This window comes from Cervus elaphus, chromosome 9 (assembly GCF_910594005.1).
Source record: "Cervus elaphus chromosome 9, mCerEla1.1, whole genome shotgun sequence".
NCBI classification, from domain to species: domain Eukaryota; kingdom Metazoa; phylum Chordata; class Mammalia; order Artiodactyla; family Cervidae; genus Cervus; species Cervus elaphus.
Genome location: NC_057823.1, coordinates 66,045,029 through 66,067,456, shown reverse-complemented (window position 1 = coordinate 66,067,456; position 22,428 = coordinate 66,045,029). Strand labels below are relative to the sequence as shown.

The 22,428-nt window shown below is 43.2% G+C and overlaps 1 protein-coding gene across 4 annotated transcripts in view; it reads right to left on the bottom strand.

Annotated features, from left to right (window-relative positions):
• GRIA1 (glutamate ionotropic receptor AMPA type subunit 1) overlaps positions 1–22,428 on the bottom strand; it is a 336,627-nt gene that overhangs the window by 67,965 nt on the left and 246,234 nt on the right. For all 4 annotated transcript variants that reach the window (XM_043913360.1, XM_043913359.1, XM_043913362.1 and 1 more), the window contains exon 11: positions 22,033–22,403. In XM_043913360.1, coding sequence (XP_043769295.1) covers positions 22,033–22,403 — 371 coding nt within the window. The remainder of the gene's footprint in view (positions 1–22,032; positions 22,404–22,428) is intronic.

The following is a 22,428-nucleotide window of genomic DNA, read 5'->3' as shown; positions in this document are numbered from 1 at the left end:
CGAAAGATGCCTCTCTATGGAGAGCAGGTCAGACTATGGCAGATTTTGGTATTTCTAAGTGACTTATAAGGGAGACAATATCGTGGTAGTTAATACACACTTTGAAGCTAGTCAGACCTGATTCAAGTTTGGGCTCCCTGCTTCATTAACTGTGTAACCTAGAGAAAGTTCCCTCACCTCTTTGTATCTTGCTTGTTTGTTTCTAATGTAAGGGTAATTATACCTTCCTCATAGGTACAGAGTTCTTACAGATTAACAGTGTTATTAAGGATTTAAATAGATAATGCTGCAAAGCACTTATCAGAGTGTCATGTGCAATAAGTGTTAGACAAATGTTATCATTATTACTGTTGTCACCATCATACTTTACTTCCTCATTCATCCTTAGCTAAACTGTAAGCTCCTTAAATGAGATAACATGTAAATTCTAGAAAATGTATATCTCATGATAAATAATCACTAACTACAAGTTCTCCCTTTTCTCCCAATCTTTTTTATAAATGAGGACCAGCTCTCAATTCTTCTGTAGGCACCTAGTCAGCCTTCAGTAAACATTTGTTGAAGATTGAATGGTCTTCCCTTGTGGTTCAGCTGGTAAAGAATCTCCCTGCAGTGTGGGAGACCTGGGTTCGATCTCTGGGTCAGGATGATCCCCTGGAAAAAGAAATGTCAATCCACTCCAGTACTCTTGCTTGGAGAATTCCATGGACAGAGGAGCAGGACAGGCTGTAGTCCATGGAAGGTTGAATAACTATTGTTCTCCCCTGCAACTATCTAGCACTGTGTTATGTACATCATGGAGGATTATTGATATTCATTGCTAGAGAATCTTTGCATATTTATTTTTCAAAATTATGTATGACTAGGAAGAAAATCTGGGACCAAAATTATATAAAATATATAAAAGATAAGAAAGATCTTACTGGTTGGAGAAAAGACTTAAATGACCACTGTTTGTCTTCTCTCACTCAACTATTAAGAAAATACCAACAGGATTACAGGGAAATGTATCTGATTTAACTTCAATAGCCTCCTGGGGAGGGTGAACAAAGGAAGTCTAATAACCAAGTGCTGTTGCAATGTGAGGGAAACTGAGGCAGTCATGGGATTACCACATCTTTTAAGTATTTAATTTTCCACGGAGAAATAACTTTTTTTCTTGAGCCTTTAAAAGAATCTCAGTTCTCCTTCACGCACGGGATTTCTCTTGAGAGAGGTGACCTGGCAAAGGGAAAATCTTTAAAACATTCACCTTTTCAGATTCTGATGGATCCCTTAATATAGTCTGAGTGGAGACACTGAAATCCTTGAAAAGTGAGATTGGTACAACAGAGATGCTGAAGGCCTTTATCCAAGATTAGATTGACTTAAATGTCGCACTCCCACGATGCAGTTAGATCAGAATTTAATTATCCCAACTTAATTGTTAATATAGCTTTCCAGGAATGGTGCTATCTCAGAGTAAAGCCTATTTGTGTTATCACTTAATTTTAATTGACATTTACAGAAAATGAATAATTTGGTGTCACATGAATAAATTGTTATTTGCTCTTTTTCCTATAATGAAGTGGCAGTAGCTAATCTAGGTAACATGATACAATATACAGTTTTTACCGTAATTGACATGGTTTATGTCAGTGACTTGCAAATACTTCTCCACTAAGTTTCATTGGTCTGTACATGCATGCATGCTCAATCATGTCCAACCCTTCATGACCTCACAGACTGTAGCCTGTCAGGATCCTCTATCCATGGAATTTTTCCAGGCTAGAATACTGGAGTGGGTTGCCATTTCCTACTCCAGGGGATCTTGCTGACCCAGGGATTGAACCCTTATCTCTTGCATTGGCAGGCCTATTTGTTACCACTGTGCCACCTAGGAAGCTTGTTTCATTGGCCTGCCCAAAGTAAGTATTCATGGTGAATTCAACTTATAGGGCCAAGTTAGGCCCTTCACTGGGAGCTCTTCATGATCCTGGTATCTGTAATTGTATCTCCAGTGTCTACTGACTTTGAGTTCTGTGGTGTGGATTCCTTTGGCTTCTGCTTTAGGTTATTCATACTCTGTGCGGCATGCCACAATCATGCATATGTTTTTGTTTTTCTTATTGGGGACCTTAGCATCGCTGTTGGACTTTCATGAGTGCCATATACAGACATAAAACATTACAGAAAGACTGCCATGCACCAAGTCCCTGTGCTGGAAATAGAGATGGGTGAAAACTGACCTCTGTTCTCAGGGAGCTTACATTCTAGCTGAGGGAACAAGAGGAATTGTAGAAGATAACATCCTAAGAAGTAACAGAAATATGTGAAAAATACCTGAGAGTTTTGAGATAACCACAGGCTGTTATAGCAGGTGGAGTGGAGGAGATCAGGAGAGAATTTCCTGACAAGGTGATATTTGAGCTGAGCTGTGGAGAATGAGTTCAGTAGACTGAGAAGGGGTGGGGTGCACTCTCCAGGCAAAAGGCCAGCACGGTGAAAACTCACAGAGGGTCCAGGAATTTGGAATGAAACAGAAACATAAGAGAAGAGAGAATATAGGAGAGAGACAGAAATTAAAAAGAGAGGGGAGAGAGGGAGAGGAAACGAGGAAGAAAGGAAGAGGAGTGAAGAGGAAGACCCAAGTACACACATACACACACAGAAACAAATAGGGATACAGACAAAGATAGGAAGGGAGGGGCCAGATTTTAAAGGGCTTTGAAGGCCACGTTAATAGGCTTAGGCTTTATCCTACAGAGTTGGGGGAGAATGAAGAGTCTGATCAAGGTGGTTAAAGGGCTGTATCTGAGTGTGCAGAGCAAACTCTAGGGAGAAAACCCAGAAGCAAGGAGAACTTATTACTGGAGCCTTGTCTCTGGGCCCATCTGACCTCATGACTGACAAAGCCCTGTGTGTGAGTTCCCCGAGTTCTGAACCTCCACATGAACACAGCACTCTGCTGACTTCCTGAGTCAGAGCAATTGCTGTCAGACATAAAGGAAGAGAACGGATTATACACTTGAAATATGGGTGGTATTCATCAGTTCCTCCTCCCTCGTAACTGCCTAGAAGCTAGTCTGGAACCGTCTGGTCTTCTCTTTGAATTAATGCAACAATATACTACCAACTGCTTTTCTACCAGGTTGTCCATTGCAGTCAGATTACGGATTTCAAGTGAAAGCTTTTGGTCCATAATTCTTCTGGTTAAAAACTTTCTGATTCATCTTTTATTTCCTACTTAATATTCAGTCATATGCCTGGTTTTCAAAACAGTTTCTAATTTAATACTACTTTTCTATTTCATTTCGTATACCTTTGCATCAGGTCTTCTTCATCAGACTGTGATGATTTCTAGCTTTGTATTTATGCCTGTACTATTAAATTTTCTCATGTGTATACATATAAAAATGTATCGACAAATGCAAATCATAGGTATTATTTATTTAAATGTTTCTTCATTTACTTCCTGTCTCTGTTAACATTATCCATTAAGGCTGCATGATAGGTGCTGGAGTTACAGTGGTCAGCAAGACAACGAGGTCCTGAACCTCATGGAGCTCAGAATTGGCCTAGAGCTTTGTTACTCAAAATGTAGTCCTTGGACCAGCAGCATTGGCTTCATCTGGCAGTTTGTTAGAAATGCAAAATCTTAGGCCCTACCCCAGATGATGCTAGTGGTAAAGAACCCATCTGCCAGTGCAGGCATTGCAGGAGACACAGGTTTGATCCCTGTGTCAGGAAGATCCCCTGGTGGAGGGCATGGCAACCCACTCCAGTATTCTTGTCTGCAGAATCCCATGGACAGAGGAGCCTGGAGGGCTACAGTCCATGGGGTCACAAAGAGTCAGACAACTGATGCGACTGAGCAAGCTTGCAAACCCCAGACCTGCTGAATTTAAACCTGATTTTAACAAGATCCATAGTTAATTTTTTTAAGTTTTTTTTTTTTTTTTTGATGTGGACCATTCTTAAAGTCTTCATTGAATTCATTACAACATTGCTTCTGTTTTATGTTTTGGTTCCTTGGCCATGGGGTATGTGGTATCCTAGCTCCCTGACCAGGGACCAAACCTACTCTCCTTGCATTGAAAAGCGAAGTCTTAACCACTGGACCACCAGGGAGGTCCCCTAGATAATTTTTATGCACAAAAGAATTTCAAGAAGCAATGCTCTAAGAGACAGGAATTGAAAAGACAACTGTTAACAATAGCATATGGATGGCTATGATGCTGGAGGGACAGGGATAAGAGATCGAATGCCACGTTGTTGAATGGTCAATTATTTAATAAGCATGTTTTGTTTTTTCACCGAATTAAGTAAGTAATGGTGTGTGTGTGTGTATGTATGCATGTAGAGACCACATGTTTTTCTCCTTGAGAATCTCCTACTCACCTAGCCCTGTCCTGAGTCCACTGTGGGTGACTAACGCACGCTTTTGCTAACACTGATTGATTGAATTGCTTACAGAAGCACTAAGACCAATTTGAGGATTTTCGAGGTTTCAGCAAATGATGGAGTTGTTCGATTTTTGCCAGTATAGTTTTGATTTATTAAGTGTGGGGGTTTTGTTTGGCCACAGCAGAAAACGAATGTTGTTTATCCTTTTCAAAGCCACAGCATTTCACCATGGTTGACATAAACAGGGGGGAGAATTCACAAGATGCAATGGAATCAAATTTTGCACAGGACGGTTTTTGGTCTGCGGCTCGAGGCTATGGATGAGTTTGCTCTTTCTGTGAGTTATTTGTATTTTTATCATGTATGGAGAGATGGGTGATTCATAGCTAGGTCAATACTCCTCGTTTAACTGCACAACACATCCATTACTTAGTAATACCCTTAGATTCAACTGGCACAAAACTTAATACCTGAAAAAAAATCCACATTTTTTATGTTTTCATCTCTCTTATGGTGTATGCAGCCCTGTTTTCTCCTCATGTTGAGAGCTGAGACTAAGGGTTAGTAAAAGCAACCATGTTTTGAGTGCACAACAAATTCCTATCTGTTCCTCACTAGCTTCTGCTTCATGCACCTTCTTCTTTTGCATTAATTGACATGAAAGAGGATTCATCCTTCTCTCTGGGAGAGTTTTACATGCTCCATGTTTGGATCCCTTTTCCACTCATGATTGTCCTGAGCTTTAACCATCACATTTAGGTTTTTAAGCACTGACAGAGTCTCGGCTATTGATTTGTTCTAGAGCTTTGAGAAAACCCGCAATCACTGGTACTTCAACAGAATAGTCCATCTCACAGTTAGAAAAAGACCACAGATATGGTCTCATAACAGATTCTCTTCTACACCATATTCTAGCACCCAGCGGAATCATCCAACTTTTATTCCAGCACCCTGAGCAAGCTTCTCCAGATATCTGCATATTACTAGGTATCAACACATTATAAAGCTCTAGTAATTAAGATAGGGTGAAGTAGGGGCAAGAATAGACTAGTATATCAATAGAAGAGAATCAAGAGTCCAGAAACATACCTATGTGCATTTGGTGATTTGAGAAAGGGGCATGCAGTGGGGAATAGGATGGACTTCTCAATAAATCACGCTTGTTCGATAGGATATACACATGCAAGGAAAAAAAATGACCTTGCACATATCTATATACCAAATGTGAAAGGTAACATTTCAGAAGAAATCATAGAAGAATATGTTCAGGACTTTGAGTTAGGCAAAGACTTCTTATACAAGATGCGTGGAATCCTAGCTCTAAAGGAAAAACCTTGCTAAGAGGACGACGTTAAAATTCTGTGTTTCTGTTCCTCATACAACACTGTCAACGCAGTGAAAAGACAAGCCACAGAATAGAAGATACTGATATAATAGACATCTGAAAAATGATCTGTATCAAAGTTATATACATAATGCTTGCTGAACAACAAGAAAAAGACAACAGAAAAATTGGCAAGAAATTTACAAAGGTAATTCTTATAAGAGGCTCTACAAGTGGCTGATAAACATGGAAAAGGTACCTAAATTGCCTCAGGTAGATGCAGATTAAAATGGTAATGTCCATGTATAACTGAGTAAAAGTGTGTATATTATGATACACTCACTTGCTCAAATACAAAAGGGAGGTGTGGAGCAACTGGAACTCATATACATTATTGATGGGAGCATAGATTTGTTTTCAGAAAATAGTTTGGCAGAATCTATGATAGGAAACCGTAAATAATGTGGCCTAAGAATTCCTTTCCTGGGTATATATGCAACGGAAATTCAAAAGTGTTCTCGTTAGTTATCTATTTTATGTCTCTTTTATTCATAATGGTGTACATATGTCAATACCAGTCTCCCAGACAGTATTTAATTTCCTGAATTCTGATTACACAGGTGTTTTCACTTGGTGAAAATTAACTGAGCCGTATATTTTTGACTGATGCACTTATATGTGTGTTATACTTCAACGAAATTGAAAAATTAAATCAGTTGTGTGTCAAACGGGGAGGATATGGGGAAAGCCAGATTCTAATTAACATCTTCCTTTGCTCAGCATGGTATATTAAATTTAAGAGGGAAGAGTTCATTGACTTAAAAGGGAGTTGAAGTTAAAAAAAATTAACTATGAATCTTCTCTATATACGTAGGAAAATCCCTTTTCTATCTTTGAGTTTTGATGTGGAAGATATGGTGAAATGTAAGAACATTGGCTTTGTGGGGAAACGTGATAGATGGACTTAATGTTTTAATAACATGCGTGCCCTTTCTTCCTCTCTAGCCAGATGGATGGAAGAAGACTGACCTTCTGCCAGCATGCATCTGTCCCTTTGGGTCACCTGTGGATGGCACTTAGTGTTCAAGATACACCTGAGCTTTGTAAGTTCACACTGTAAGTAACACATTGCTGCTTGTGTGTTAGTCTTATCTCCTCAGTTAGACTGTGAACATCATGTAAACCAAGACCTGGCATTTCTTATTTCTGTGCAATCTCCACCATAATAAGGAGAGAATGGACCACAGAGGCTCAGTAAGCATGTTCCATTGTATTCGGTTGGCCAAAAAGTTCATTTGGGTTTTCCTAATATCATACAGAAAAACCTGAATGAGCTTTTTGGCCAACCCAATAGAATGTCAGATCACTGAGTTTGTGAAATCTGAGGTCTAAGGAGGTAAGTCATTTGCCCAAAGTCACTTGGCATCGTTGTCTTCTAAGTTCCATCCTTGTCCAGCCAAGATCCCTGCACAGCCTTGGTGAGGAGAAACAAACCACGCGCCTTCTGTTCTGTTCCCTTGGTCCTTCCTTACTTCTTAGTGCAGAGATGCAGAAATACAGTAACTCAATTTTGTGAATTCTGATTGTTCTGCTTGCTGATTCACAGGGCAAATACTGCCTAAATGTGAGGCTCCTTGGCTTTGGGAAGGAGGAACAATCTGCATGGTCTTAGAAAAGTCAAAGACAGTAAGTGACCTGGCTCAATTCAGTGTTCAGATCTGCAAAATGAGAACGTATCAAGCTTTTGTGCACCTTCTGTGCCTTTTCATTTAACTCCAGGGGTGATGATGAAATTCAAATCCTTATAAATCCCGAAAGGTGTTGAAATCTAATCTCAGTCTTTTGAAAAATTGCTTATTGTTTGCTAAGGGTCACTTGAGTTCTTTTCAACAAGAATGCTTCATCCAAGTACGGATTATTAACATTGGTTTTCCAAAGTATAAAAATAAGGTAATTAGATAAGAAACAACCTGACTTTTGAGGCTCTATTCTGTAGATTCATTAGGGATCTAATCTATAGATTCATTAACTTAAATAATTACTAGCATCTCTTATAGACACAGACAATTAATAAGCACAGACAACACGTTAATAAGCACTATCCAGAAGTGTCACATATGTGTGTGTGTACCTCTGCTTGGGGGGAGGTGAGAGTGAGGGATGAGGGGAGAGGGAAGGAGAGGGAATATGAATGTGAATGACTGTCTTTTACTGAGCACTTATTACATGTCAGGCACCATACTAAGCATTTTAAATTCCTTATTTTCTTTAACCTTCATACTTATTCCAAAAGTATTATCTTTACTTTATATATAAGGTGTAGCTGATTGCTTTTTCCAAATACCACCACTGCAACCTCTCCCATTCCACATGTTCTTCTTACAATGTGACTTTTGACCCTTGTCCTACTGAAAGGTAGGACAAAGGAATATATGTTCCTTCCTTTCTGATATGGCTGGGCTGGTGACTCTGGCAGAAGTCACACTCTGTGACTTTTCGGGGTAGGTCATGAGATGTGTTACAGCTTTTGCCTGCTTCCTCTTGGTTGCTTGCTCTTGGGACCTGGCCATCATGCCGTGAGGAACCCCAGCAGAGCTTGCAGAGGGAATGTGTAGGTAGGTGGTCAGAGCAGCAGCCTCCACTGCCAGCCATGTGAGTGAGTGAGCCTGCAGGTAATTCCACCCCCCACTGCCAAGTGATCCACAGCCTTGTAGCTTCTCTATCCGAGGTCTCAGGCATCTGTAAGCAAGAACAAGCCATCCCACTGTGCCCGTAGCCAAGTTTCCTGACCCAGGGAATCTACGAGCAGAATGAAAAAGCTGCTGTTTTGTGCCACAAATCCAGGCTTGTTATACAGTAACAGAGGCTCGGAGTTGCAAAGCTAGTTGCCCAGGATCACACAGCAAATTAGTGTAAGAAGCAGAATTAAGCGTAGGTCTCACTCCAGAGCTCATGAGGTTCTTAATTACTCTCTTGAAAAAGCCTCGCATAGTTGCAAGTCCTGCAAAACCAGTGTCTGTCACTCTGGGATACAGAGGAAACCATCATAATGCTGACTGCTAAGGAACAAAACCAGGTACCCGGGAGATCAGGAGGGGACTGGTGGGCAGTGTGGTCCAGCAGGAAGAGTCACTGCCCCGGTGATGAGTTTTGCCAGGGAAGCAGGCAGGAGCTCAGATGCAGTTCCTGAGGCTTGAGCCATGGAATAGCCCTGGGATGGAGTGATGCTGCCAGCATGCTCGAGTCGTAACTGCACTTGGCAGCCTTCCCTCTTTCCGTGGGAACAGCCTCCAGACTTCCCTCTGGCCAGTGCTGGGCCAGGAGCACATAAAGAACTGCATGTCAGCAAGCGCTGGAAGCTCTTAGCAGAGAGTAAATGATTAGTGGGAGGCCAGGGACAAAGCTGAAAAAAGGAAAGTGGTAACACAAAAGAAGGGAAAGAAAATTAAAAATTTTTGAACTCCTGGTGTATGCCAGGTATTAGGCAACATGCTTTAGCTTCTCTTTGTTCATGTATTCTTATAAGATCCCATGATATTTGTATTAGTGGCCTCTTTTTAAAATTAAAAAAATTTTAATTGAAGTATAGTTTACTTACAATGTGTTAATTACTGTGGTACAGCAAAGTGATTCAGTTATACATACATATATGCATATATACGTATATATATACACACACATATATATACACATTATTTTTGTTATATTCTTTTCCATTAAGGTTTATCACAGGATACTGAACATCGTTCTCTGTGCTATACAGTAGGACCTTATTGTTTATCCATCTCTGTATCAAAGCTTACATCTGCTAATCCCAACTTCTCACTCCATTCCTTTCCCAACTGCTCCCCATGGCAACCACAAGTCTGTTCTCTATGTCCGTGATTCTGTTTCATAGATAGATTCATTTGTATGATATTTTAGATTCCACATGTAAGTGACATCATATGCTATTTTTCTTTCTCTTTTTAACTTACTTCACTTAGTATGATAATCTCTAGTTGCATTTATGTTGCTGCAAGTGGCACTATTTCATTCCTTTTTGTGGTTGGGTAATATTCCATTATATGTATGTACCACATCTTTATTTAATGGCCTCTTTTTTTAAAGAGGAAACAGACTTGGCAGTTAAGTTACTGGCTCAAGCCTTACTAGCTAAGAACTGATGAACTAAGATCATGGCTCAGTGTAAAGTGTCTGTGTGCAAAGCAGGAGATGTGTGTTCCATCCCTGGGTTGAGAAGATCCCCTGGAGAAGGAAATGGCAACCCACTCTAGTATTCTTGCCTGGTAAATCCCATGGACAGAGAAGCCTGAGGGGCTACAGTCCATGGGGTCACAAAAGAGTTGGACGTGACTTAGCGACTAAACAACAACACCAAAGATCAAAACCCAGGTCTGAGTAATTAACAGGATACTTGGTCTTGAAACACAGTCCTACTCTGCTTTGCTTGGGCTCTCCTGCCACAAACCATGTCTTAGCCGAAGCTCCTTCTAGAAGTTCACCTTTATCCCTTGGGACCAGTCCAAGTCCCTCTTTTTCTTCAAAGCTAACCCAGACTATTTTGGGTCTCAGTGATTTTCTTTTCTATCTGTTGACTATAAATCCTGCACTTGGGAATTATTCAGATGAACATTTTGCTTTATTATCTATCTTTTTTCCTTGTGTATCTTGATTTTTGCAAAGTCCGAAGTCTGTACTCTGGTTTCTTTCTTTTTCACACTGGCCATAATGCCTACCACTGTGCATAAGGCAAAGTTTATATCCTAATGGTCCTCAACTAAAACATTTGATTGATGAATCCTCACTTGAATCTGTAGGAAAACATACCTACAGTAACCAGAAACAAAGCAAGATAAACTCCCTCTTCATTCTCTCTCCCCATTCTCAGAATGGGTACCTCCACAGAGAACAGGGCATGAAAGGGGAGATGGATACCAGCTGAGTACCCAGCCAGACTTGCACAGAAGAGAAAGCATCTTTCTGCCTGACAGCCCCTTCTGTCTGCTGCTCGGGAGATGAATTACCTGGCAGCAGCAGTGGCAGGGATTTCTTAAGAGCCAAGATCCTCTGATTCAGAAATTAGACCCTCGCTGACGTGGTTTCGTCCACAGTGAACCAAGACTTAACACCAATCAGTAAAGGTGCTCCATGGGGAGTAGGGAGTTACTTCCTGCAGCAACTGAAGAACTGGCCCAACACTGTCCACTTTAGACTTTCTGTTTCTTGGGTGACACTCTATTGGCTATACAATAGCTTATCAGGCCCCCAAAGTCATGGTATTGAATGCGTCATTAAATCTTGTGAGCTCTGAACCCTTGGCTAATGAGTCCCTAGCGACGAGTGGGATTGACAGGTCCCTTGGCTCAACACATGCCCGCTTCAGTGCCTCTCTCACAGTGATTCCCCCACCAGAGACTTCCATCTTCATTTCTCTCTGCTTTTGTGGAAAATCTTAGCTCATTTTCAAGGCACAGTCCAGCGCTTCCCAGAGGCTCTTTGTACTACAACCCACACTAATGTCTCATTTCTCAGAAGAAAATCTAGCATGAGCTCCACATACCACAGAGTTTAGTCCTCAGAGACACATTCCCCTAGTTCCCCGTGTTCCAAAGAGGCAGCAGGATGCAGTGAAAACAGCCTACAATTTGGGACCAGTGGGACCAAAACCCATTATTCCCCTGCTATGCAGTCCTGAAGATCCTTTCAGAGTAGCACAGGCATCCTTGCTCATCCACCCTGTTAGCTGCATTGTCTGCCCCTGGATGATGAACCATCACTGTCTTCAGCTGATGGGCAGCAGGCTACTTCCAGCTTTTTAAAACAGTGAGGAGATTGATTCAAGATGGTGGATCAGAAGGATGTGTGCTCACCTTCTGTGAGAGCGCCAAAATTGCAACTAGCCGCTGAGCAACCGTCGACAGGACACTGGAACCCACTCGAGCAATGAAAATTCTTATACATACCTCTTGCCACATGTGCACAACCGTTTCTAGAGGATAATGTGTTGACTCCAGATGGACCATAATTTTAAGGCCATTTGTAATCCTTTTTCCCTTGTCCTTCCTCCATGCAAGTCTAAAATACTACAGGGAAAAACATGCCCTCTCCAGCTTTTGGCTCTGACTCTGGCATCCACCCTATGCCCACAGTCACCTCCCAGCTGAAACCAAGAGACTGGCTCCTCCAAAGTGGCACGAGTTTCATCTTTGCTCTTGTCTGTTCCACCATCTCCCTCACCAGCTGGCCAGGCTGCACACGCTCTGGGTGGGGCGGAGTGCACTCCCAGGGGGCCCCCTCTTCTTCCCCAGGAGATGACTTTTAAGGAAAAAGATACTGTAAGGAATATTAATGGAAAAACTCAAAGCCAGAAAAGTCTGTATATATATATTTAAAGCTAGAAAACCCCACAGAAGAAAAAGGATGTTTTTTATTTCCAGGAAATCTGACAATCCATAGGGATCCCGGAGGGACCATCAAAAGATTTCTGATCTTGGAAGACAATAGTGTCTCGAAAATAAATCACAAGTCTTTGAATCCAACAGACACAGGTTATAATCCCAGCTCTGCTAGGAAACCATGAATAAGGGAGTTAATTGTTGTCTGCCTCAGTTTTCTCATCTACAAAATGGGGTTGATATCCCTGAACAGAGGTTGTCATGATAATTAGAGGTAACATCACATGACACTTAAGAGAGTGCCTGATACATAGTAGACAGGGAACTTTGTTTTCTGGATTGGTCTATTTCACTTCCTTTTCTCCCATTCTTCCTGCTTTTCCTCACATCTATTGAGATCCCAGGACTGACTTTCCCCATATTACACAGGTAGTTAGTGACCACCAGAAATTCTCTCTTGAGTTGCTTTCTCTCCATTAAGTGAAAAATGTGACATGGTCCTTAGAAGGCTACTTGTGAAAGTGCCTATATTCATTCAACAAGCACGTGTTGAGTATTAAGAATGCCTAATCCCTGTGTCAGGTTCTGGATAAGTGGCAAGGATAGGTTTTCCGGTTTGTGTTTTGATAAGGAACAGAATTGGGCAACAGTAGCTCAGGATTGAAGATAGACGATGCCCCCAGAGAAGTTCAGATGACAATTTGGCAATAGCAACAGCTGTGTCAATAGCATTTACTGTGTTCATCACCTCTGCAAAGGAAGAGCTTTCCACACATGATGTCATTTAATACTCAGAGAATACCCTTGAAGTCAGTGTTCTTACTATCTCCACCTTCCAGAAGAAGGAACTGAGGCGCAGAGAAGTTACTTTCCTATGCTGACATGGCCAGTAAGTGGCAGAGCTAGGATTCAGCTGGAAGAGGGCCAATTCCAGAGATCAAGTTCTGTTCTTGCAATGCATAGCTTCCCGGGAGAACTGGGGTTAGGAGGGGACCAATGGGATGTCAGTATTTGCGAAAGAGAGGGTCATTGAGCAAGAAGGATGATAGAAGCTGCTCCAAATAGAGGGAATGGTAAGACTATAAAGGCAACTTGGAGCTGAGGGAACAGATTGATGCACAACCTGGCCTGGCTAGAGCCTTGTCTGGACCTGGGAATCAAAGGGACACCAGTCTTAGATGGGGGCTGGAGACATGCCAGGTACCATCCTTCTCCCATTTTGAAGAGGGGAAAGTGAGAGGGGTGGGAAGTGACTCACCCAGTGGGCTAGTAGACTGAGCTTTTTTCTAAGATCTTTTATCACCTCCTCCAATCCTGTGGGCACACCTCCTGTGACACAGCTGCTCCTGATTACCCCCTTGGAAAGGGCTCCATTCTGCTCCCAGCAGCTACTGTGTCTCCTCATTTTGAGGTCCTCTTTCCTAAGCCACCAGATTCACATGGTGACTGTCATCACGTAGATCTCTTGTTTCTGTGTTAGAGGAACGCGCTATTTTCTGCTAGCAACCTTGGGCTTCATTCACCTATGATCTTGCTTGAACACACTTGGGTAGAAGCATTCATTTGCCACAGGTGGATGGTGGTCCTTAAATCATACTCAAACCATGGGGGTCCCCACAGGACACCGAGCACACATTCTCCATCAATTCAATTAATGATGCTTTCATTGTTCTCTTTTTAGAACTCAGGACTTCTTTCCAGGTGAACGATTGGGTCTCTGGATCTCAGGTGCTGTATTTCCGGAGGGGAATTAAAAAGAAACAGGGGTTCTCTCCAGGAAAATGTAGATCTCAGGAAGAGATAGGCAAGTCTTTCTGCATATAGAGCTGTGAGGACTTTGTTTTAATGTAGTCCCATTCACAGCCTGGATTTTCCAAGGTACGTGACAAGAAAGAAAAACACAGCAATCAGATTTTTATCCTTGGAACCAAAAACGAGGGCTGAGAGAGAGGAGAATTCCTTTTAAAAAATCTATGAATATGATATTCTGAGTGTGTCTAAGTGCATTAAAGGTACAGTGGTGTTTTATACTCCCCATCATTCTTCCAGGGGTGGCCAACTGCTGGCCCATAAGCTGAATCCAGGTGAACTTTGGCTTCATCTGCAGAGCTCTGCTGGAAGTGACTGTCCAGGGCTGAGTGGGAGTGGTCCCCTTTTAGCTCATGCAGGCTTGCCCAGGTCAACACAACCCCCAGCTGACCCCTGTTTTTGTGTTATTGAAAGTGTTAGTCAGTCATGTCCAACTCTTGGCGATCCCATGAACTGTAGCCCACCAGGCTCCTTCATCCATGGAATTCTCCAGGCAAGAATACTGGAGTGGGTTCCCATTTCCTCCTCCAGGGGATCTTCCAGACCCAGGGATCTAACCTGGATCTCCTGCACTGCACGCAGACTCTTTACTGTCTCAGCCACCAGGGAAGCTTATGCTAAATATCTCTTCTGAGTCCCTTCCCCTTCCCTGTAAGCCAGAATCTTCATCTATGGAATTGGGTTGGGGGTGTGATTACATTTTTTTTTTTTTTTTTTACTGCCTGCCTCCTCTCACTGGAAGCTAAGCTCTAGGAGGATGGGGGTTTTGTCTGCTTTGTTTGGTGATGTCTCTTGTAGCAACCTGAACCATGTCTGAATGTAACAGGTGCTAAAGAAACATTTCAGGAGAGAAATTGTCCTAAACATCCTTTTCAGCTCGGGAAACACTTTCTGAGTGTTTTCCTATTGTGATTTTGGAGGAAAACAACAAAACCAAACACCTTTCTCCTTCAATTAAACTGTTCAAACCCTGGACATCCATGACAGTCTAGAGATTTGACTTGCCCATTGCTGATGGCCAGAACTGCTGGCTGAGGGGCAGAAAATGGTGCTTTTCATTTGCATGTCCAGCAAAGCTTTTACCCTCCTGTCACTGCCTTCATTTGAACACTTGTATGTGGCTTGTGCAGGCTCTGAAAGTTCTACTCCTGTGCTTCTCCACGGTCTGAGAAACTGATCACTGTCAGAGCTTGGCTCTGGGTCTCGCCACTGGGTAGCAGAGGGTTAAAGTTGAAAAGGAAGGAGGCATGGAGCTGGAGTCCCCAGTGATGGAGGATCACTGTCTCTGCCCAGATCACCCTGTCACAGCTGCAGCTCCTGTTACCCAGGGAGATGTACTCTGGTGAATCCTATAGGAGCTCCTCCCAGGAGCCTGTGGCCTGTGGAGGGAGCAGGGTCCCTGCAAGGCCTCTGCCTTCAGTGGCCATGCCCAGGGTCTCACTCCTTTGGCAGATAACACATGCAGGGCAGGCAGATGCTGGGCTCAGCGTTTGTGGCAGTTGACTAGCGGGATTTCTAGCGTGATTTCTGGACCTCACTTCTTACACTTCAAACTGACTTAACTAAACAACATCCTAGCTCAGTGGCTTTCCAATTTTAATGCCCACCTGCCCTGGGGGATGAGGAGGGCTTGTGAAATGTGTATTCCTCTCTCTAGATGCAGAATTTCCAGTTCCTCAGACTTAGGGTGGGGCCTGGAAATCCATGTTTTGACAGGCATCCCAGGTGATTGTGATGCAGGAGTCCCAGCAGAAACCCTCATACCTAGTCCTAAGAGCATCAAACACACATTTCTTGCATCATCGCTGTGCACACATCCTTCCTTACAGCACCGAGTCTGTGTCCTAAATGAGGCTTATGTTTTCTAAAGACGATTAGGATTGTGTGTGTGCTCAGTCGTGTCTGACTGTTTGCAATCCCACGGACTGTGGCCCGCCAGGCTCCTCTGTCCATGGAATTTTCCAGGCAAGAGTACTGGAATGGGTTGCCATTTCCTACTCCAGGGGATCTTCCTGATCTAGGGATTGAACCCACATCTCCTACATTGACAGGCAGATTCTTTACCACTAGCACCGCCTGGGAAGATGAAATATTTTATAAATTCAGGCTGCTTCCATCAACTTCCTTGAATATTTGCCCCCTTTTCTCCCCCGCAACACTTCAGTGACACCAGTATTGGCCAGAGGAAGGGGTTTGCATGACTGTCTCTGGGAGGGAAGTGGGGAGAACAAGAGGTGGAAGGGGGAGATTCCTCATCACCCCTGTGTGCACTATAGTCCTGGTTGCTGTGGATTTGTGTGTGAATGCGAAAGTCAGACTGTCATTGGTTATCAGTTTAGGCTCTGTTCATTGGCTACTCTGTTCCCATGGTGAATCAGTCTCAGGGCCCTCAGCAAGCACATTAACCAGGGTTGGGGGGAAGCAGAGTGGTAGTACAGGGTTCCTGGAGATCTCCAAAGTGCCACCACTCCCCTGCTTTAGAATTCTTCTTGCTGAGAGTGATTATCTTCCCTAGGTGAAGATAATTATCATGCATTCTGTCACATTCTAAGATCAGGAGTAAGAGTTCTGAAAGCTGGAATCATCATTTCCCATTTTCCTCTCTTCCGCTAGGACCTTCCACACCCTTCTCCTTTTTCTTACTAGGTCATCTGATCCCAGGAAAGTGGAAGCCAATGGGGAGGGGAGAAGGCCATGGGAATAAAGAGTTGAAAGGCTCACTCTCAGTCCATTTGCAGGCGGTGGAGCCTGGGAGGACATTGGAGGGTGGGCAGCAACAGGCCAGAGGCGTTGCCTTGGGGACCTTAGAGAAAATCCCTTCCCGCTTTGGGGCCTCAGTTTACTCCTGTGTAAATGGGGTAGATGAATTAGATCCTTCTCTTGATCAGAGCCAGACCTAAAGGTCCCTGGAAGTGTGGTGCCATGTTTTCCAAGTGCCCCCTTTCTCTTGGAGGCACCACTGACTCTTCCTCTCCTCCCCTTCAGATATCCAATCTATCAGCCAGTGCTGTCATTTCTAGTTTCAGAGTAGACCGCTAATCCATCTCCATGACCATCATAATTTCCATCACTGTAATTGCCCCTAGACAGCTGTGAGAGCCTGCTGCTCAGTCCCTCTGCTTCCCCTCTTGACTATTTTCTTCTTTAATTCATTTTCCTCATAGCTCCCCAGAGTAGCATTATAGCATGTAAATCAATCCTTCTCTTACTTAAAACTCCCCGGGGCCTTCCTATGTATTTAGAGTAAAACTTTCAATCTATGCTATGGCCCCGAGTCTCTGTGAGATCTGGCCTCTGCCTGCTTCTCTAATGATACAGTTCTGTGTCAGCCTAGCTCTTCCTTACCTCTCTGCGCCTCAGAGAAGCTTTCTCAGGACACCCTAAGTAAGTCCCCTTTAATTCCACTTCCTCTATTATCTGTTGCCGCAGCAGTTTCATTTATTCATAGTGCATCACAGTTTGTACATTCACAATTGTTTATTTAACATCTGTGTTACCTCACTGTACTTGCCAGCTCCCTGAAGCAATGACTCCCATACCCTCATACGCCATCATCAACATATCTTTATATCCTCAGCACCCTCTGCTGTACCTTACAGGCAATTAGTAATATCTGTTGAATAAATAAATGACACAAATAGGGGACACAAATGGGTGGAAAGCTATAGAAATGAAAGTTGTGGGAACTGAAGATAAATTTTGCCTGGGGTGATTTTTGTTCTTTCTTTCTTCATATATCCCTTCTGAAAATGTTCTTATCTATGAAAAAAGAAATCTAAAATATCTATTAAAAATAGGTATTTTGGGCACAAGACATAGGCCTGCAAATGCAATTCATGATGGCATTTCTATCTTACCATTAACCAGATTTAAAAAAATTATTTCTTGTGATCACAGCTCAACTGAGTTTTAACTTTCAAAGTTAAAATAGGCTACACAAAGACAATTTCTCATATAAATATTTTAAAGGGAGGAGGGAAGAATCTTGAAAGCCAATCAGTAGCATTTCCTGGTATACATCATTGAAAGTGCTAATGACAGATTATTTTGTCTCTTTGTGGAACTGGTGTAGAAAACTTCAGCTTGAGGGCATGGCAACCCACTCCAATATTCTTGCCTGGAGAATCTTCATGAACAGAGGAGCCTGGCGGGCTACAGTCCAGGTCACAAAGAGTCTGAGGTCTGAGGTCACAAAGAGTCGGACATGACTGAGCGACATAGTACAGCCCAGCATAGGCACCGTGGCCCATGCTGTTGGCTCACTCATCAACGTCCATTCTCACCCTCCCCATTTTAGAGGCTGAAAAACCTTATTCTTGTCTTTCCTACCTTCAGTGCTACTAGAAGTGATCACAGGCCACTGTTCTGACTAATGAGGTGGATAGGAGACGTCTGCTTAGGGTGGGAAGTATATTGCTCAGCTTTTGTTTTCCTGATCCAGAGAGGCAGAATGGGCTGCAGTACTTCCTCCCCGTCTTCCTGCTTGAACCTGGACGCGGCACCTGGGAGCTGCCACCTTGTGCATAGGAGTAAACGCCGGGGCAGCCACACAATGGCAGATCCTCATTTCACTGAACCATGAGCTACTGTCTGCCTCCACTTTCCTTCTCATCTAAGAAAGATAGCTCTCCATCTGGTCACATTACTCTGGTCAGATGATTGAGCTACTTACAACTAACTATTTGGCCACATTTCATTGTTTTTTTTTTTTTTTGTTGTTGTTGTTAGTATACATTAATATAAATATTGAACAAATTAAGGGAAAAAAACCAAAGCTACTTGTGTATGTATGCAGATATATGCAATTTAGGTGGAATTTAGTCTCCCAAATTCTAAATTCTGAGAACTTATGATACACTGTTAATAAATAGCAAGAAAAATTAACTGAAGCTGATTTGAAAGGATGTTTGAGTATTAAAAAAACCCTTAAAAATATAATACCTCCTACTGTAACCCAAGGGTGTCTAGTGCTATGTATATCAGAGGCTCTTAAAGCTCCATGGACTTTGATGTTGTTTGTGTCAAACATATAAACAAAAATAACAGAAGCTTCTAGTTGTCTGCTTAGCCCTGGCTTTCATCACTGTCTTAGCATCCTTGTGTTTTTGTCCGGTCCTATTGACAAGTATGTGCCTTTTTTTAAAAGCATATATTCCCATCAAATGTTGCGATGCATATTCTGACTCTTAGCGGGGTTTCTACAGGCTGCTAAGTTGTAGCAGGGTGTAGTAAGGCTGGAGTTGGCCAAGCTAGGCCTGGTTAGCATGAGTCCATCTCACGTGGCTAAAACTCCTTATTCTGGCAGGTTGACTCCTCTCGCTGCCTGTCAGACCCTCAAAACCAAAATGACAAATCCTTCTGCCCAGTCCCTGTTAGGGGCATCTCAGGCATCCAGGAGTGAATCACTGTGCCTTTTTGTCTGTGGGTTTGCCCAGGAGAGAGAGGTCCTTTGGCTTTTCATTGTGAGCCATGGCATCCTTCCTTCTAGTGAAGTTTACAATACAGAAATTTGATAGAAGAACTGAAGTAGCTTCTCGTTTATTGTGTTTCCTATGTGTTGTCTAAATAGTGTGTTTCGAGTTCTACATGTTTCGGTCTTCATTTGTTGTCAGGTCATAGTTGTGGCAGCTGGGACCTTTGCTGAATTGTGCTGGAACTTTTATGGTGTACATGGACTGTAGTTGTGGCCCACGAGCTCAGCAGTTGGGGCGCCTTAGTTATTCCGTGGCACGTGGGCTCTTAGTTCCCTGACCAGGGATGGAACCCACGTCCCCTGCATTGTAAGACAGATTCTTAACTGCTAGACCACCAGAGAAGTCCCTGTATCAATCTCTTTTAAACCTCACAACAATACTAGAGGTTGTTTGCCATTTTACCAGTGAAAATACAGAATCACAGAGAAGAGTTGTTTTATTAACAGTGAGGAGGAAGGAGGCTGGGTACTTTCCTGTTTAGTCTCATCCTCACCTCAAGGGCAGTTCCTAAGATAGCCTCATAGAACCCTCAGGAGCCCTGGAAACACTGTCTGAAAACCCTCTTCTAGCCAGAAGTCACAAACTCACACGCCCTCTCAGGGGCCAGCTGAGCCACAGGGGAGTGAAGCGGCTCGCTGGGGGCTGCGGTCCATGGGGATGTCGTGGATCAGTTCCGGAGGGCAGCTGTCACTCGGTTTTGGAGCGTCATTGGCAGATTGTGCAGGTTATAGAAGCATGCCTGGTAGCAGATTCAGTTTGTGGGTCACTAACTTGAGACTTCAGGAGGAACAGTGGGGTGTGTGAAAACACAGCCTGAGGTCAGACCACACGGGTGCCTCTAGGAGGTAAGATGCCCAGCCAAGAAGGGAATACAGGAGAGAAAATAAGCCCATGGGCCTTCTCAGACACCTGCATGTTTGGATGGCCCGTGACACTGAATCATTGCTTCCCACAGTTTATCTACTGGCCTGAGTTATTTTTAAGCAAGTCTTTCCCCTGCTGGGTTCTCTCTGCTCTTTACCATGTGTCTGCCAGCACTGGCCAGGCAGCCAGTCTCACACCTCTTCTCCCACACAACGCCCCCCTCCCCCGACTGTCTTCTTATTTAGAGAAAAACAAGATTATAATGGTGAGTGATGAGATGATCTAAATTATACAGCAGGTGAAATGAGTCCTGCGGGAAGCTCCTTAGGAAGATTTTATTCCACTGCCACTTAGGAATATTGGTCCTCGCTGACACTCAAATGTGAGCCAGACAGGTGGTACCGATGCCTCCGGCACATGTGTATGAGGCCTTTGTATTTATGCAGTTGTGCCCCCAGAAAGTGAGAGTGTGTGCAAATCTATTCATGCAGCCAAGTGCTAACCCATGTCTCCCCGCATGCTTTAGAAGCTTGGTAATCGATAAGGGACTGCCTGATTAAAGAGCTCATAGATATTAAGCAACTGTAAATGGAAATACAATCAGTGCTTATTTATCAGGTAAATTGGAGGGGATTTGTGACATGAACATTCCAGAATATAGCTGAAAGAACATTACACAGAGAGATGGAAAGGGGGACCAATAACTATGGGAACTGATTTAGATGAAAGTGAAGTATGTCCGACTCTTTGCAATCCCAGAGACTATACAGTCCATGGAATTTTCCAGGCCAGAATACTGGAGTGGGTAGCCTTTCCCTTCTCCAGGGTGATGGTCAAATTTCTTTTTCCCCCTTCTCCTTTACCTTTTCTCTCCCTCCCTCTCTCTCTTCTCTTCCTCCCTCCCTTCCTCCTTTCCTTCCTTCCTCTCTCCCTTCCAAAAAACTTTCTCAAAAGAAATTGTATTCACAAGTCCAATATGTAAAACATTAAAATGGAGCTACTCATGTCCAATGTGAGGGCTGAAACCTCACTGATTTGGCCACCCCAGTATTCTCAATATGATATCTGAGGCATTTCCAAGAAACTTCATTCCCCAGCCACAAGAAACAAATTTACATCACCATTGGAACTAGACAGTTTCCAAGATCTTACTCAGAACCAAGAAAAGAAGAACCATTTTCTCTTAGAGATGAAGACACCAAGGTCTACAAGAGTCAAGTGACTTGTCCAGAGCCACACAGAAAGTGCTAGAACCAGAGCAAGAACCCAGTCAGAATTCAGTGCTCCTTCTGCCACTCAGAAATAGTTTGGGATTGTGGTCTGAGTCTTGACTCACCTAACTACCAGCTGTGTACCCTTGGAAAGATATTCCACATTTCTGTGGTTCCTCATTTGTAAAAGAAGGTATCACAAGTGTCCCCACCTAATGCTTCTGTGAGGATTCAGTGAAATAAGGCATGAAGAGGACTCAAAACCTTGCTTAGCATGTGCTCAAAAATGTTAGTGGTACAATACCGCCCCCCCGCCAATCCCTTTTCTGTAGTATAACTACAGAACATTAGAGTCACAATTATGCCTGTTATAATCTTGACAGAACACATCACCCAGACAGCAGACAGGTCAAGGTGTGTCCAGATCCTCCGTAGCATGCAATGGACAGTTGACAGTAAAGCGTAGTTGAGGACTAAATACAATAAAGTCTGGAAAAAATTGCCGTCGCTAACTCCCCATGTGTATATATGGCATTGAGTAAAGGTAATAAGAAGAGCTGACTGACCTGGGAGAGATGTCACACCCTTGCTGCATGAAGGCTCCCAGGGAGAACCACAAGCTGTTGAATATCCCAAACTCATTGGACTGGTCACTGGGGGTCTGGTCTCGCCCTTCCTCAAACTCCTCGCTGTGCCATTCGTAGGGGCTGAAGCGGCTGACCAGGAAGAGAACGACGCTCACTCCAATGTAGGCGAATACAATGCACATCCAGATCTCATAAGCCAAAGGATCCAGGAAGGAAAAGACCCCCGGTTTGGACTTCTGCGGCTTTTTTATCATGATGGAAATCCCCAGGCTCATAAATGGCTTGGAGAAATCTATCACCTCTTCCCGGACCAAGGTGATCGTTAAAGGGGCAACGGCCACATCTGCTCTCTGCAAAAAATATAGTGGAGAGAAG